We start from the raw sequence: 18,986 nt of genomic DNA, 5'->3' as shown, positions 1-18,986 counted from the left end.
GCCAGAGGAAATGCTGGAGCCTGGTACGATTACAGCATCTAATAAGCATCTGGATGGGTAAATAAATAGGAAGGGTTTAGAGGGATATGGGCCAATTACTGGCAAATGGAACTGGATTTATATCTGGTCAACATGGACAAGGTTGACTGATTGGTCTGTTTTCATGCTGTCTATCTCTATGACTGTGACTCTATCTCATGGTCATGACAGTGATAAAATGTGGACCGTTAATTTTAATTTCCATCATCTGATTTTAATATCTAATATCTTTGTGGACTAAAATGGTTTTTAAAAAGAAAGAAACGTGGACCCAAAGTGGTTGCAGTGATCACCTGACCACCGATTGATTTTTGTGAAGCTCATCTTAATGTGGAATGAACAAATTATCTGAACTGAAACTAACTTTTCATCCAAAGCTATTGAACCCAGTCAACTGTGTCAGGCTTCAAGAAAGTCACATCTCCTGTTTCAGTTGATAATTATCTAATAAGTTCTATGTAATGAACGTGAAAGATAGTGTGCAACCATCCAGCTTGGAAAGATAATGAAACTGGATTCAGGAATATCTTATTTATGGTATGGTCCATAACGCAAATTTCAGTATCACCTTTACAAGAGCAGCAAAGAAGGTGAAAGAAATTGCCTTGGTAATAGCAGGGATTGGAGGGAGTCTCTCCCTCTGTGTCCTTGTCAACATTGGAAGCTAGTACTAATGATAAAACGAATTAGAGGAACATTCATTCATGAACAGCTTAAGGATTTTGTGAATGTCACAATTGATTAAAGATACCATCCATCAATGAAACAGCCATTGTTTCAGGTTGAACTATTATAACTCATTGATGCTAAGAACTTATGTAACAGCACATTCTTTATCTTCTGATTGTACTCCTCTTTTTAAAACCAAATACCTCTGTGTGAGTTTGAATGATGTCATGTTTGGGTGATTAAATAGTGAAGTTCCACTTACTTTCACTCAAAAAAGCCTTCTCTCAATTTTGACTAGTACCACATTTTAAATGAATTGTGATGTGTGTGTGCTAAGAAGCAAACCACTGACTGAGGGAGACCAAAAAATGTGCCCAATCACCCCTCCTCACCTAGGCACAATATAATAACTTTTATTTCAGGACCATGGACTTAACAACATAACTTTTATAAATTGGGACCATATTTCCTCCTTTAGTTTCGACATAACTTCTGTATGATGTAATTTCCTTGAAACATCCATCAGGACATGACAGAATTCTTTAATATTATCTTAAGAAGAAAGATAAAACTAAAATAAAGGAAATTAAAATGGACGAACATAATAGTTGTCACAAGACTGCAGCCAAGCCAGAAGGTTGTGGGCTTGACTTGTATTTAAATAAAATCTAGGCTGACACTCCAATACACTATTGAGGGCACGCTGACTGATGGAAGTGCTATTTTTTGTATCAGATGTTAAGCTGACTGTTATTATCCCCTTCAGATGCATGTAAAAGACCATGCCGTACTATCCGAAAAGCAGAAGACTTCTCCTCAGTGTCCTGGCCAAAGCTTGTCCCTCAGCCATCATCTCTAAATCTGATCATTGTTACAGTATTGTTTGTGAGACTTGGCTGCAAAAGCACTTTGGGGAAAGCCTAAGTTCATGAAAGGTGATCTGTAAATATAAGGTTTCTTCTTTCTTTTCGGAAATCTATCTTTCAGAAAATTCAAAAATGCAAATTCATAGATTCTTATTCTTGTTTTACAAAGCTAATGTAGAAACCAGGAGCTCCTGTGAAAGTTTCCCAAAGCTTTGCTGATAATTGTACACTAAACAAGACACATCTGAAATCAGCCTAACCTGGTGGTGTTAATTTTTTTACAGGTTCTCTCTCGTGGGACAATAATTTAGTTCCAATTTTGTCAACATTTTTTTCACAATTTAGTTTCTCTGTATTTTAGAAACAAAATACCTTCATATTATCAAAAGAAGTGAGTGCGGCTGTGACTTATGTTCTCATCCTCAACTATTTTTCAAGTCTTTCTTTGATTCTTGTGCCATGACAATTATAAATTGAAGCTTTTTGAATTGCCTCCATCAAGTTATTGTCACTTCTGAGTAAGAATTTTGCTGACATACATGAACAGCTTCTGACAGGTTTGTCATCATTGTTGGGAGAGTAATTTTTGACAGGGACAAGATTGAAATCCTAATCAGTCCAGATCCCTTTCAGAAAACTGTATGAATAACACAAACTGAGAATAAAGCGCTTGTGATAATAAAATGTGAAGCTGGATGAACACAGTAGGCCAAGCAGCATCTCAGGAACACAAAAACTGACGTTTCGGGCCTAAACCCTTCATCAGAGAGGGGGATGGGGTGAGGGTTCTGGAATAAATAGGGAGAGAGGGGGAGGCGGACCGAAGGTGGAGAGAAAAGAAGATAAGTGGAGAGGAGAGTATGGGTGGGGAGGTAGGGAGGGGATAGGTCAGTCCAGGGAAGACGGACAGGTCAAGGAGGGGAATGAGGTTAGTAGGTAGGAGATGGAGGTGCGGCTTGAGGTGGTAGGAAGGGATGGGTGAGAGGAAGAACAGGTTAGGGAGGCAGAGACAGGCTGGACTGGTTTTGGGATGCAGTGGGTGGAGGGGAAGAGCTGGGCTGGTTATGTGGTGCAGTGGGGGGAGAGGACGAACTGTTCTGGTTTTGGGATGCGGTGGGGGAAGGGGAGATTTTGAAGCTGGTGAAGTCCACATTGATACCATTGGGCTGCAGGGTTTCCAAGCGGAATATGAGTTGCTGTTCGTGCAACCTTCGGGTGGCATCCTTGTGGCACTGCAGGAGGCCCATGATGGACATGTCATCTAAAGAATGGGAGGGGGAGTTGAAATGGTTTGCGACTGGGAGGTACAGTTGTTTATTGCGAACCGAGCAGAGGTGTTCTGCAAAGTGGTCCAGCAAGCCTCCGCTTAGTTTCCCCAATGTAGAGGAAGCCACACCGGGTACAATGGATGCAGTATACCACATTGGCAGATGTGCAGGTGAACCTCTGCTTAATATGGAAAGTCATCTTGGGGCCTGGGATAGGGGTGAGGGCGGAGGTTTGGGGGCAAGTGTAGCATTTCCTGCGGTTGCAGGGGAAGGTGCCGGGTGTGGTGGGGTTGGAGCTCAGTGTGGAGCGAACAAGGGAGTCACGGAGAGAGTGATCTCTCCGGAAAGCAGACAAGGGTGGGGATGGAAAAATGTCTTGGGTGATGGGGTCGGATTGTAGATGGCGGAAGTGTCGGAGGATGATGCGTTGTATCTGGAGGTTGGTGGGGTGGTGTGTGAGAATGAGGGGTATCCTCTTTGGGCGGTTGTGGCGGGGGCGGGGTGTGAGGGATGTGTTGCAGGAAATGCGGGAGACGCGGTCAAGGGCGTTCTCGACCACTGTGGAGGGAAAGTTGCGGTCCTTGAAGAACTTGGACATCTGGGATGTGCGGGAGTGGAATGCCTCATCATGGGAGCAGATGCGGCGGAGGCGGAGGAATTGGGAATAGGGATGGAATTTTTGCAGGCGGGTGGGTGGGAGGAGGTGTATTCTAGGTAGCTGTGGGAGTCGGTGGGCTTGAAATGGACATCAGTTACAAGCTGGTTGCCTGAGATGGAGACTGAGAGGTCCAGGAAGGTGAGGGATGTGCTGGAGATGGCCCAGGTGAACTGAAGGTTGGGGTGGAAGGTGTTGGTGAAGTGGATGAACTGTTCGAGCTCCTCTGGGGAGCAAGAGGCGGCGCCGATACAGTCATCAATGTAATGGAGGAAGAGGTGGGATTTGGGGCCTGTGTAGGTGCGGAAGAGGGACTGTTCCACGTAACCTACAAAGAGGCAGGCATAGCTGGTGCCCATGTGGGTGCGCATGGCCACCCCCTTTGTCTGTAGGAAGTGCGAGGAATCAAAAGAGAAGTTGTTGAGTGTGAGGACGGGTTCGGCTAGGCGGATGAGGGTGTCGGTGGAGGGGAACTAGTCGGGCCTGCGGGACAGGAAGAAGCGGAGGGCCTTGAGGCCATCTGCATGCGGAATACAGGTGTATAGGGACTGGACGTCCATGGTGAAAATGAGGTGTTGGGGGCCAGGGAATTGGAAGTCCTGGAGGAGGTGGAGGGCGTGGGTAGTGTCACGGACGTGGGTAGGGAGTTCCTGGACCAAAGGGGAGAAAATAGAGTCCCGATAGGTGGAGATGAGTTCGCTGGGGCAGGAACAGGCTGAGACAATGGGTCGACCAGGGCAGGCAGGTTTGTGGATTTTGGGAAGGAGATAGAAACGGGCCGTGCAGGGTTTGCGAACAATGAGGTTGGAGGCTGTGGGTGGGAGGTCTCCTGAGGTGATGAGGTCATGAATGGTGTTGGAGATGATGGTTTGGTGCTCGGGGGTGGGCTCATGACTGAGGGGGCGGTAGAAGGTGGTGTTGGAGAGTTGGCGGTTCGTCCCTTCCCCCCACTGCACCACACAACCAGCCCAGCTCTTCCCCTCCACCCACTGCATCCCAAAACCAGTCCAGCCTGTCTCTGCCTCCCTAACCTGTTCTTCCTCTCACCCATCCCTTCCTCCCACCCCAAGCCGCACCTGCATCTCCTACCTACTAACCTCATCCCACCTCCTTGACCTGTCAGTCTTCCCTGGACTGACCTATCCCCTCCCCACCTATACTCTCCTCTCCACCTATCTTCTTTTCTCTCCATCTTCGGCCCGCCTCCCCCTCTCTCCCTATTTATTCCAGAACCCTCACCCCATCCCCCTCTCTGATGAAGGTTCTAGGCCCGAAATGTCAGCTTTTGTGCTCCTGAGATGCTGCTTGGCCTGCTGTGTTCATCCAGCCTCACATTTTATTATCTTGGATTCTCCAGCATCAGCAGTTCCCATTATCTCCAATAAAGCGCTTGTGTTTTGGTTATGGTAGCATTTTGGTTATCATGCCAGAAAGTAAGAACCTTAATCCCATCGTTGTAAATTCTGACTTTGCAATTCAGTAAACGTGGTAATTTGTCAGCTCGACGCGTAAAAATGACCATGGAAAGTGTTGGTTTTTGTGAACCTAACTAATTTGCTGACATTGTTTAAAGAAGAGGATCTTTCACCCCTACTAGGTATGGCCTTTATGTGACTGCTGTTTAACATGTAGTTGGTTGTTAATAGCCTGTGAACTCGTCAGCCAAGTTGTTCGAACAGAAACAGAGTCATTAAAACAAAATGTAGATTTACCTGCATTCTGCAAAAAAAACCAAGGCAAAGCTTTCAAACGATAACTACATTTTAGCTTCAAGATTCCTATGTTTAGCTGGCAAAACATGTTTAAAGCTGTTTTACATGTTTACCTCTTTACCTGGAGTTATCTAACTGAAGATGATTAGTAATTTTCATTTTTTTGTTCATTTTTGAGTTTTCTTTTTAGATTGAAATAAGAAATCTGCCTTGTATTACACCATCCATCAAGTTTCCACAGGGAAGCTTATTTTGTATCTTGTACTTTGTGCTTTATCGTACATTTTAACCAGCAAAAGACAAGTATATTTAAAACCTCAAATAAGTTCCTGTCAGTTTTAGCTGCACAAACATGTGTATATTTCATCTGAAGAGAATGACATTCTCTCCTTAGCTGTGTGAAACAGCTATGTTTTTTATGAGCGTAACTAATGTTTATTTTCGCAACACTGGTCATACTAAACAGCTAATTTCCTCACTTGGCGCCAACTTAGTGAAATGAAGTTTTATAGTGTATTCGAACAGCCTGGAACTGACCTGCTTTTATTTTGTTTTATTGAATCCCCTGATGTTAGACAAATAAGACCGTTAATAGACTTCTTTATCTAACAGGAAGTATTATTCAGTGGAAATTACATTTTCCCTACCTGCAGCGTGAGAGAAAAGTTCATTTCTCATAGTTGTGAGCAGCTGATCAATTGTGAATCAGTATAGTATAACAGGAGCATTACATTGATTGTTGTTTACTCGTTAACCCCACAGTTGCAATTGTCCAGCTTGGATTTTTGCCATCCCCAGGGTACCTTCCTAACTAACAATTCTGCATGCCTATCTCAAATTCTGCTAGTTTGAACTCCCACAACGGTATTTTCAAAATAAGTTACTATGGAGTTGGCAGCAACTGAAACTCAAACCCACGCAGCATTTTTGTAATGTAGGGTTTGAATTTGGAAATTGCTTTTGAGAAATACTAGACTTAGAATTCTTTTTGAGGCCCAGCATATTAATACTCAGCATGGTGATGATGGTGAAGGAAGATTTGTTCAGGCTGACAAATTCCCTGTAATTTTATCGTGGGTTTTTTTCCTGCAACAATTAGTTGCATAAGTGGAACATGTTGCTGAATCAAAATATTGCCATTGAAAGTTCTCATGACCTTTCCATACTCCTAAAAGAATGATGAGGAAAAATTATGTAATAAACATGTTAAAAGCCTTGATTTGCGCTTATTATGAATAGCTTTTGTTGAATGAACAGAATCTAACCTGACATTTTCAGGAATTGAAACTAGTGAACTCAAAATAACAAAGCCACTGTATTGTAGACACTACTCCAATTCATTCATGCATGACAATAAATTACTGATCATTTCTCAACCTAAGAATCAATTATCATTTGCATAATGTGCATCTCTCCTTATCCTGCTTCTATTTCAAATAAGTAAAATTACCAAACTGATCTTCACCAATCTTCAAGAATTTCTTTGTGAGTCTTCTAAGTTACTATCAACTTTATTTTTATATTTTGTACTGCAACCTAATTACACCTATTGCTATTTTGAAAGAATATCTTTTCCCACCCTCATTTACATTATTCATTAGTTCTAAGTATTGCAAAATGTGAAGTCTTACATCTATTTATGAGTATATCAAACCTGTGAGTATAATTGCACCTTCTTTACCCTATGTGAGATTGTACTCAATCATGTTTTTCTGCAAATTTTCCATTATGTTAACTCAGTCAGGTTTGGTACTTTAGTTTGTAATCATTTATTAATTGAGAGTTACCATCATCTTTCAGTGTTCGCAGCCTGAGTTATTGGTGAAGGCTGAAACTTTCAATTCATGTAAAAGGCACCTGCATATGACGTTCTTTATCCTGAAGGCAATGGATCAGGTATTGGTAGCGGAACTAAACTAAGCGACTAGTTACTTCGTATTTGTTTGGGTTATAAATGATGAATCAAACAGCCTCTTTATGTGTATAACTTTCTATGATTCTATAGTTCTATTACTGCTTTTCACTATTAGCAGAAAACAAAAACTAACTTTATTTTAACTTGGATCAATGCAAAATACAGGATTTGAAGCGAAATTGAGCTGGGAAAGATCCTGATGCACTGAGCATGCTGAGTTCAAAGAATAAGATATTCTGATTATGTATAGGGTGCAATATCCTCTTCTAGGTGGGTACTCTGTGCTCACTCTTAGAAGAAAGTCTGGCTGATCATGTGCCCATCAGACACTTAAGTGGACATTGATGGACCTCCGTCTTGACGAAGACACCACATTAAAAAGGACTGTCAGCCACTCAGAGGCCAGTAGTTCGAGCATTTGATACCAGGAGGCCCGTCCCCAGCACTTCTCAATACGCCCGAGGTTGAGGTATGATCCCATGTAAATAGCGTTAGAATCATACAGTACAGAAAAGATCCTTCAGCCCAAAAAGTCAGTACCACCAAATATATACAACTACTTGCGCTTGCCCCACTTTGCCACACTAGACCCAAAGCTTTGAATGTTATGGAACTTCACGTGCTCATCCAAGTACTTTTTAAAGATTGTGAGGTTTCCCACCTCAATTATCCTTGCAGGTGGTGCATTCCAGACCGCCACCACGTCCTGGGTGAAAAAGCTTTTCCTGAAATCTCCTCTAAACCGCTGTCTCCTTGTCATTGGCTCTTTGACGAAGAGGAACAGCTGCTTTCCATTCACAGCATCCATTTCCTTCATAATCTTATACACCTGTAGTAGGTCCTCCCTCAAACTTGACTGCTCCGAAGAAAACAACTTATTCTGTCTCTCTTCATAGCTGAAATGCTGTATCCCAGGCAACGTCCTGGTGAATCTCCTTTGCATCCCCTCCAGGGCAATTACATCCTTCCTGTAGTGTTGTGACCAGAATTGTATTTACTATGTCTGCTCTGGCCTAACTACAGTTCTGTACAATTCAGTGCTCTTATAATCTTTGCCACATCTGGTAAAGGCAACAGCATGCCCTCTTAACTACCCTATTACGCTATCTTCAATCTCTGAGCTTCCTAGACATTTCTGTCATTCATTGAGTATTCCCTTGTTCCATTCCTTCTTTCAAAGTGCATCACCTCACATTTACCTGCGTTAAATTCCACCAACCACTGATCTGCTTATCTGACCAATCGATTTACATCCTCCGTAACCACCTTCTACAATTTCAACCACCCAGTCAATCTTTGTGTTATAGACTTACTTATCATCACCCCCAATGTTCTTGCCTGCATCATTTATGAATATCACAAACAATAAAGGGATCCAGCATTGATCACTGTGCTATGTCACCGCGGCAGTCACACAGCAGCCTTGTACCACCACTGTCTATCTCCTGTCAATAAGCCAGTTTTGGATTCAACTTGCAAAGTTGCCGTGGATCCCATGAGCACGAGCTCCAAAGTGTAATTGAAACATACATTGGACAGGAGGGTAGCTGTCAGCAGCCACCCTCTCCCAGTCCATGCCCTCAATGAAACAGAAATGAATGCAGACTATTGCATTTTTATGTACCCAAAAGTTGTAATTTTCATTTATGTTTTCCCTCAGGTAATAATACAAAAGAATTTTTTATTTAAAAGAAGATGAACTAATGCAACTGTGAACTGTGAGTGCTTGAAAGAGAGGGACATGTGTAAGCTGTGGTTACAAAATCAGAATCCTGCTTGGATCGAAACTATAGTTAATAGTCTCTAAGCTAACTTAAAAGTCATTTGAGTTTTATATTGAAAAGCAAACAATCTAACATAGGTAAAAATGCTGTGTTTAAAGTCTTGAGAAGGTTTCTTGTCACATTCATTTTTCATCTTTCTGCATTGAAATGACTGAATTACTTTTGAAAATAATCAATCAATTTAGAAATTGTCTATTGAATGATAGCTTTCTTGCTGGTCGCTAATGATGTACTTATCCTTTCAATGTACCAGTGAAGATAGAAATGGATGTTGACTACATTGAATACTGTAGGATATTTGAACTATTTTAATGGACACAAATATTGAACATCAAAAAAACCCGAAATGTGCAATTTACATTATTGCCAGACTAAAGTTGGAACTACAACTTTCTATTTAGATTTTGTTCATTACAAAAGAACTGTTTCTTTTCGACAACAGTAATTTAAATCATCTCAATATTTTTGGAACTTTGTTACAAACCCTTCTAAAGAAGCTAGTATTTGGAGGTTAATAATGTTGATGGTAAGTTTGGGACAGTGATTGAGCTGTAAACAACAGTCTGTATACTACAAATGATGTCATCATGTCTGGTATGCTGTGGGTATTATGAGGCAGACTTTCAGATAACTTTTGCTGCAGTGTGTTCAAGTGTAGATGGCCTGCAAAGACATGGGTAGGATTAACATAGTAATTAGAATGCTGACCTTCGCTGTTCAAGTTCACAAATGAACAATGGATGATTTGCAAAGACAGTCAGTTGCTATTAGAACAGTCCTTCAGTTTGCTGCTTCAGCACACAGAAATGACAACAGTTTCATGACTTTGTTGAAAATAAATCAAATAAAAACATAATGTACGTAATAATTACCTGTCTGGGACTGAGGGGATTGAGCGCAGAAGCATACTTGATCAAGAATAAGAGAACTGATTTCTCTCCAAAATAACAAGTTGAGAAATATATATTTTGCAACATCATGGCTGCATATTTTTGTCTGTTATTGCCACAAGGTTTCTGTCTCTCCTAAAAACTTTCTGGGATTAGTTTTGTACAGAACTGTGACAGTGCAAGCTGTTTTTTGTTCACGGGAAATACACTTCATTTATCAAAAAAGCATTGGCAATGTTTAGCTAGGCAATTCGTAGATCGTATCACCTGATTTGGCCTCCATTTCTTTTTCCTTCTGCTGGGAGACACCAGGAATCAGTCAATGAGCCAAACTGCATTTCCAGCCTCAATTCTGCTGAATGTCTGGTTCCCTGACCAAAGTGAAGTTGGATGCACTGAAACTATGTATGCTGTAAAGCCCCACAATGTTGCTGCCAAGCTTAGACCTGATCCAAATTCTGTAGAAACGGTTGTGTACTGCTATTAAACCACTCCTACTAAACACCAGATATTCAACTTTATTTAGTATATCTTATGCAGCATCTTGGTCTTTATTTTACAGGTTTAAAACTGGTAAGGATAAAAGTTAAATTGATAAATATATTATTTGGATGTATGATTTTGGTACTATAAAAATGTTGTTTGTGATCTGAAAAGCTTAAGATTAAGGATTTACATACTGCTTTACAATCGCCTTTATAACACTGTTCCAGGAACTAAACTTTAAGTTTCTCCATTCATCCATGCAATATTAAGGATCAGTCTTAGGGCACTTGTCTGCTTTTTGACTTGTATTTGAAGGTTGCTTATTATCATTGTGCTCACAACCGGACTTACCAAAAAAGCCTGGAGTTTGACCAGGATTTCTCTGGCATATATTTGATGATTAAGTCTCTGGAGTTGAATATTCTACTGGATTTGTTGCCTCCTACTTTATACTGTTACAATGTTGGATAGCGGGTCTGATAAGACTGCTCAGACTCAAAAGGTTTCAGCACCCTAATAAGAAGGCTACTTTACTTTCTCTTCCTTTTTTTATTCCTTCACATTTGTATGAATGTTTTTATTTTTACTTGTTCTGTATATTTAAGTGTTCTATCCAACTCTTAATGTAACTTCTGAACTTCATCCTCAAAATCTATATCTTCACCTTTGGTATCATTGCAAATTTTAGTAATGTTTTGTTTAATTTTTTTTAAAAATTTTATGCAAACTAAAAACAATAATGATCTAAAGAGGTAGACCCAGGGTATCCAGTTTGGTTGCTTTTTTTGTAGTTTATTTTTCGGATGTGTAGGCTAATTTATTGCCCATCCCTAGTTGCTCTTGAGAACATGGTGGTGAGTTGCCTCCTTGAACTGCTACATTCCATGTCCTGAAGATGTATCCACTGTACTATAAAGGAAGAACTTCCACAAATTTTACCTATCTTAACAAAACTCCTCTAATACATAATTATTTTCTTTACATCTAATTTCTTACATATGAGTAACATCTAACCCTACAGCCTTTAGTTTATCCAATGCCTTTTTGAATGTCAGTATGATTTAGGAAGTCTGAGAATGTCATGCCTTTGGGTTTTCATAGTTAACTTGGATCATAAATTCTTCAGACATTGAGGAGGTTGATTGTGTGTGATCTTCTCTGCTGAACCTATTCAGACTACTTTTTGTTCGGTTATACTTGTAAAACAGTTGAACATTATTTGTAGATATACTCAGACACATTATTTCACAAGACAGGAAAATGAACTTTTTGTCTGCTTCATCATTCTTCATGAATATGGATGTTTCCAGTGCTTTCCAACATGTTCCCAGTCCCCACTCCTTTTGGATGTGTGTATACTCTTCCACAACTTTTCCTACAGACAAACGTTTCCTGCTTTTACATTCTGCCTTGAGCACTTGTGGTTCTATTACAGAGTTGCTCATTTTATAATTTATTTAAAAGTATAAATTCTGTTAAAGAATTGAAGAGAAAAGATTCCTGATCAAGTAGCCTAGATGTAGAGTGACACCCTTAAAACTATAACCACTTATTTTCCAAAAGAGAGAGATGCATACAGTTCCTTGTGGACAATGGTTAAAAACAGTCAGAAAGAAATGAAAGCTAAGCTGCTCCAGTTTGCATGTTCAAAATGTTTAATATTAAAATCTTTGAAGTCTATTTTTCTGAACAAAATTGAATGTTGCTGACCTTGCAGACAGCATGAAGGGAAGAGGAATTTGTCTGAAATAAAGCTTTGACAGTTAAATTTCTCATTTCTAAGTATTTGGGGGAAAAAGATGGAAAAAAAATTCTCAAATAGTGATTTTTCTGGCACAAGGAAGGTGATGTTCATCTGAGTCAAATTGTTGCTTCATTTCTCTGTTAAATAGAAATATATGTGCGTTTGATGTTCAAATGTAATCCTGGATAACTGAAACATTACTTCTGAATTATGCAGTATTAAGTACAGCATTTAGTGTTTAGTTAGTGACTTGTTATTTATGGTTCTAGTTCAAGAATTTGAAAAAATATCTCGAATGTCATAACAAATCCAACCCCATATCTGTAATTTATAATTTATTAATTTTACAAAATATCTTTATTCAGTTTCATTTTATCCGAAACATACTTCATTTTTCTTCACAGCTATTTTCTAGATTTTTATTGCTGTTGATGTTGGATGGCATTACATGTCTATATTTGTGAGAACAGTTTGAAGTATCATAAATGAATCTGTTTGCAGAAGGAAATTTATTCCAGCTTGAAAAATATTTGAATTTAGTTGCTGTGGGGTTTTTTTTGTACTAAAATTGAAAACATCTCTTCTGTTTTTAGGCACTTGGAGATTGTGATTTGTCTAGAGTTTTAACTCAATTTCTGCCTATGATCAAATCCTATGAGGAGAGAGAAAATTCTGATTACAACCCCGAAGAAATTCTTGTATTATTGGTTTACATCTATTCTGTTGTTGGAGAGCTCAAGGTCGACAACATGGTGGAGAAAGCTGAATGTGAGGTCAAGAAAGCTTTGCTGCAAGCATTGTGTGATGAACCTGACTTATCTAACCTACTTCAGGAAATAACAGGTTGGTCTGAATTCCACTGTATACTACCTTAACCAATTTTTAAAGCATAATTATTTATACTGAAATTCCAGAAAGTGCTTCCTGATTTGAAATTTAACTGATCTAAGCACTTAAATTTCCTTCGGGGAATTCCATGATTTTTGATCTTGTTGAGAATACTGAGACTCAGAGGGGAAGTAATCTGCTATCATTGATTAAAGTTATGTTCCAAGGTTTAATCCCTTTTCAGAAAAAAAAGATGGCTTGCATGAGCGAGGGAAAACGGTAAGCTGGTAACTGGGAAGAGAATATCTCTCCAAATGTATATTCTTCAAATCACATGAATTCATGTTTTAGAAGCCATTGATTGAAGTGTGACAGCACAAGACCTGCAGAGTTGAGGGATCTCATTGACTTATGAACATGTCAACAAGATAACTGAAATGTTTCAAATTTGTGTTCCTCCTTCACTTTTACAAATGCAATCTCTTCATGAACCCTGAGAAGGGCACCTAATGGGGATTACCTCTTGAGTGCAGTATTTTATCTTGCTGATGATGTTTCTGCTGTATTTCTATTCATGAAGTAAAAGACTAATTAGTTAACTGATGGTAGTATTTCTGAAAATATAGTTTCCCTACTGTTCCCTTCTGACCTACTGTTTCCCTTGCTACCCTTTTGCTCCTAATATACTTATAAAATACTGTGGATTCTCCCGAAAGGGGCTGGCCAAAGACATTGCACAACTCCTGTTAGGCCTCTTAATTCCTTGTTTGAGCTCCTTCGTGCCTTCTCTAATTGGGTGACTTCTAATTTCAAAACTTATTTTTAGTATAATGAGTATCAGTGGTTTTGCTGGACCACGGATCATATCACAAGTAGACTTGATAGTTCACAGCCAGTGTCAAAACTGTCCAGTTATCACCAGGTATAAAACATTAATCCATATGTTACTGTGAGTGGGTAGAGAAAATTCAGACAGACCTTGAATTTTTAAAAATTTTCATTTAATATTTCTGTTTATAGAGACTGCAGGCCAAACAGCCAATTTTATTCCAATCAGGCAGAGAACTGGAGCCAGTCAATGTGCTGAAAATAGACCACAGAGAGTTTGTGGATGAAAAAGGAAGATGAGGGAATCGGGTGCTGTGGAAATATTGGGGTGGGATGGGGGAGTCGGTACTTTTCTTCAGTGCTAGATTGCTCAGACCATTGAATTTAGAAGTTGGAACATCATGTTGTGGTTGTACAAGACGTTGTGAGGCCAGTTTTGGAGTACAGTTTACAGTTCTGCTTGCCATGCTGTAGGAAGGATATTAGAGAGGGTACAGAAAAAAATTACAAGTATGTTACCAGAACTGGAGGGTTTGAGTTATAGGGAAAGGCTGGATTTGCTGGGACTTCTTTCACTGTAACATAGGAGGTTGAAGGGTGACCTTATAGAGGTTTATAACATCGTGAGGGACATAGATAAGATGAATAGCAAAGAGCTTTTCACCAAGTTTGGAGAGTTTCAAATTAGAGGCATAATTTGAAGGTGAAAAGAGAAAGATTTAAAAGGAACCCGAGGAGCAACTTTATCACACAGAGAGTGGTTCATATATGGAATGAACTGCCAGAAGAAGTGGTAGATACAATTACACTTAGAACATTTAAAAGACATTTGGACAAGTACGTGAATAGGAAAAGTTTAGAGGGACATACAGGACTAGTTTAATTTAGGAAACCTGGTCAGCATGGCTAGTTGGACCAAAGGGTCTGTTTCCTTGCTTGATGAATCCATAGTAAAACACAATTTTGTGATATTCTGAAAATGCTAATTATTTAAAATATAGATTTACATTAGCAATACTGTTTTGTTGAAATGATCTCTACTTGAGAATGGCTTAATGTTGATTGTAAAAAAGCAAATTAGCTGATGATGTATGTTTACACTGTTCACGGCTTTTAATTGTGGGACTAAGCTGATGACCCTGCAGCTTTCTTCTCTAACAACAGGCTTCTTTCTTCCCAAAAACTACTTTTTCATAAAAAGACAACTGTTTGGCGGTAAAGATTGCTGTCATCAGCAAACAGCCTTTTGTCTGCTTGTCACCAAATGAGAATCCTTCAGTTTTTGTTGCAAGTTGTTTTAAATCTTGGTGTTACTGCACTCACCCTCAGGGCCCATTCTTTGTTGAGGATTGCTTCATGAGTCCACGAATGATTTTTTTCTAGCTCATTTCACTAAACAGCAGAAACAAGCTCATGTCGGCAATAAACAAAGAATATTGAGTGCTTTGCTACTCTGCCAGTCCAGGCATAGGAGTTAAATCAATCGCGGTGGTGGAGGCATGGTGGTTGGGTAGAGGGCTGGGTGATAAGCCAGTTCTTGCTGCAATGAGACACAGCGAGGGATTATGTATTATAGAAATGAATGGATGAGCTATGGTAATGCATAATCTGGAGAGTCATAGAGATGTACAGCATGGAAACAGACACTTCAGTCCAACTCATCCATACTGACGATATCCTGAACTAATCTAGTCCCGTTTGCCAGCATTTGGCCCATATCCCTCTAACTCCTTCTGTTCGTATACCTATCCAGATGCCTTTATAAATGTTGTAATTGTACCAGTCTCCACCACTTCCTCTGGCAGCTCATTCCATACATGCACCATCCTCTGTGTGGAAAAAGTTGCCCCTTAGATCCCTTTTAAATCTTTCCCCATTCCGCCCTCTGGTTTTAGACTGCCCTACACTGGGGCAAAGACCTTGGATATTTACCCTATCCATGCTGCACATGATTTTATAAACTTCTGTAAGGTCACCCCTCCGCTTCTAATCATCCGGGGAAAATAGCCCCAGCTTATTCAGCTTCTCCCTACAGCTCAAATCCTTCTCCTACCCTGGCAACATCCTTGTAAATCCTTTCTGAACTTTTAAAATATAATAGTATTCTTCCTATAGCAAGGAGACCAGACTTGAAGCAGCACTCCAAATGTGGCTTAACAACATGACGTACCAACTCCTAGACTCAATACACTGGCGCATAAACACAAACATACCAAAAGCTTTTTTCACTATCCTGTCTATGAGTGAGTGGTGAAGTGTCACTAATGAATGTGCAGGAAGTGCTGAAAGGTTTAGGATAAATTGGGTGAAAACCATTGACTCGACACAAATAGTAGTGTGTGAGAGCCACCTATCTGCAGTGATGGAACTAGTGTGAGTGCAGATCCTGAGATTGTGAGCTCGCAAAGAGGTGGCACTTACTCTTTCAGAGCACAAGATCATTAGCCTCCTTCCTGCATTGAATTCCTTTTCACTTGGTACACCAAGCTGTAATGTGCAACCAAGCTGGCTGTATCTGGTGGCATCACCTCATATAGCAGTTGTCTGGGAAAAGAACAGCCCTCCTGTCCATGAGCACCAACATCTTCAGGTCTCTGTCCACTTTCCTCATTGCAGTGTATTACATGTTGAAGCTCAAGCACCACATTGTGAGAGGCAGTTCCTGGTTTACCATTTCTGACATTATACAGAGCTGGACTTTAAATATAGCACCAGAGGTTTGAAAGCTGGAAGATCCTGGCTGTTGCGAGCTTTCTTGCTTCTCCAGCTGTGTGATTTCCAAGAAAGGCACCATACAGCCTTGTCACATAATTAATGGGGTGAGCTGAAGATTGTGTGAGCCTAGTTGCTCCAAATCGTCATCGAAGAGGTGCCATGAATCTCTCTAAATGAAACATTTCAACTGAAAATGGGGAATTCCATACTACAGATCAGTCACAATCCATCATATGATTCGCTGTTTTACACTGAACTGTCATATCCAAGCCACATGGTATCTTTAGATCCAGCCTTCTTGATTTACCAGTTCCCAAGTTCTGTTGAGGATAGCTCAGGGAGGAAATCACGCTTCAGTTCTTTTTGCTGAGGAAGGACAGATTTTTGTGGCCTTGGTTTCAGGAATTCTTCAGGGAAGTGACAGGATGTTGGTAATTTCATTCGACTATTAATCTAGAGACTGAGGTAATGTTCTGGAAGGAAACCACAGTCCGAGCATAGTCTGGCCTACGTGTGACTCCAGACCTACAACAATGTAGTTGACTCATAAATGCCCAGTGAAATGGCCTAGCAAGTATTTCTTTGTAACAATATGAGAAAAACTTCAAAAATGAAACTGGATGGACCACCTGCCATCCACTGAGACACTAGAAAGGGCAATGATAAGAACAGGAACAAAAACAAAGTTGCTGGAAAAGCCAGCAGGTCTGGCAGCCTCTGTGAAGGAAAAAACAGAGTTAACGTTTCAGGTCCGCTGACCCTTCCTCGGAACTCTTTTCTTTAATGATAAGAACAACCCTGTCTACACTGCAAAGCCTGCATTATGAACAGAGAGTCATAGAATTACATAGCACAGAAACAGACCCTTTGTTCAAATCACCCATGTTCACATATGCTGAACCGGTCTAGTCCCATTTGCCAGCATTTGGCCCATATCCCTCTTAAACCCTTCCTGTTCATATACCCAGCCAGATGCATTTGAAACGTTGAAATTGTACCTGCCTTCACCACTTTCTCTGGCAGCTCGCTCCATTCACGCACCACCCTCTGTGTGAAGAAGTTGGCCTTCAGGTCCCCTTTTATATCTATGCCCTCTAGTTTTGGACTCTCCCACTCTAGGAAAAAGACATTGGCTATTCACCCTATTTACACTCCTGCTGACTTTAAACACCTGTATAAGGTCACCCTTCCACTTCCAATGCTCCAGGGAAAAAAGCCCCGAACTTTTTTTAATGGATAGAGATAGACGAAGCTGATGTGCTGAAAATTTTGTCAAACATTAAGACTGACAAGTCGCCAGGCCCGGATCAGATTTGTCCTCGGCTGCTTTGGGAAGCGAGAAATGCAATTGCTTCGCCACTTGCGAAGATCTTTGCATCCTCGCTCTCCACTGGAGTCGTACCTGAGGACTGGAGAGAGGCAAATGTAATTCCTCTCTTCAAGAAAGGAAATAGGGAAATCCCCGGCAATTATAGACCGGTAAGTCTCACGTCTGTCGTCTGCAAGGTGTTAGAAAGGATTCTGAGGGATAAGATTTATGACCATCTGGAAGAGCATGGCTTGATCAAATACAGTCAACACGGCTTTGTGAGGGGTAGGTCATGCCTTACAAACCTTATTGAGTTTTTTGAGGATGTGACTAGAAAAGTTGATGAGGGTCGAGCTGTGGATGTGGTGTATATGGACTTCAGTAAGGCATTTGATAAGGTTCCCCATGGTAGGCTCATTCAGAAGGTCAGGAGGAATGGGATACAGGGGAACTTAGCTGCTTGGATACAGAATTGGCTGGCCAACAGAAGACAGCGAGTGGTAGTAAAAGGAAAATATTCTGCCTGGAAGTCAGTGGTGAGTGGAGTTCCACAGGGCTCTGTCCTTGGGCCTCTACTGTTTGTAATTTTTATTAATGACTTGGACGAGGGAATTGAAGGATGGGTCAGCAAGTTTGCAGACGACACAAAGGTCGGAGGTGTCGTTGACAGTGTAGAGGGCTGTTGTAGGCTGCAGCGGGACATTGACAGGATGCAGAGATGGGCTGAGAGGTGGCAGATGGAGTTCAACCTGGATAAATGCGAGGTGATGCATTTTGGAAGGTCGAATTTGAAAGCTGAGTACAGGATTAAGGATAGGATTCTTGGCAGCGTGGAGGAACAGAGGGATCTTGGTGTGCAGATACATAGATCCCTTAAAATGGCCACCCAAGTGGACAGGGTTGTTAAGAAAGCATATGGTGTTTTGGCTTTCATTAACAGGGGGATTGAGTTTAAGAGTCGTGAGATCTTGTTGCAGCTCTATAAAACTTTGGTTAGACCGCACTTGGAATACTGCGTCCAGTTCTGGGCGCCCTATTATAGGAAAGATGTGGATGCTTTGGAGAGGGTTCAGAGGAGGTTTACTAGGATGCTGCCTGGACTGGAGGGCTTATCTTATGAAGAGAGGTTGACTGAGCTCAGTCTCTTTTCATTGGAGAAAAGGAGGCGGAGAGGGGACCTAATTGAGGTATACAAGATAATGAGAGGCATAGATAGAGTTGATAGCCAGAGACTATTTCCCAGGGCAGAAATGGCTAGCACGAGGGGTCATAGTTTTA

The 18,986-nt window shown here is 40.7% G+C and overlaps 1 protein-coding gene across 1 annotated transcript in view; it reads left to right on the top strand.

Moving 5' to 3' along the window:
• The window catches only part of scfd2 (sec1 family domain containing 2), a 302,365-nt gene that overhangs the window by 105,606 nt on the left and 177,773 nt on the right, over positions 1 to 18,986 (top strand). Inside the window, exon 5 of the mRNA XM_048525994.2 lies at positions 12,622 to 12,871. Within this exon, the coding sequence (XP_048381951.1) occupies positions 12,622 to 12,871 (250 nt within the window). The remainder of the gene's footprint in view (positions 1 to 12,621; positions 12,872 to 18,986) is intronic.

Source organism: Stegostoma tigrinum, chromosome 1 (genome assembly GCF_030684315.1).
Source record: "Stegostoma tigrinum isolate sSteTig4 chromosome 1, sSteTig4.hap1, whole genome shotgun sequence".
In the NCBI taxonomy this organism is placed as follows: Eukaryota; Metazoa; Chordata; class Chondrichthyes; order Orectolobiformes; family Stegostomatidae; genus Stegostoma; species Stegostoma tigrinum.
The sequence above is the reverse complement of the archived record's forward strand: the minus strand, read 5'-3'. Positions and strand labels throughout refer to the sequence as shown.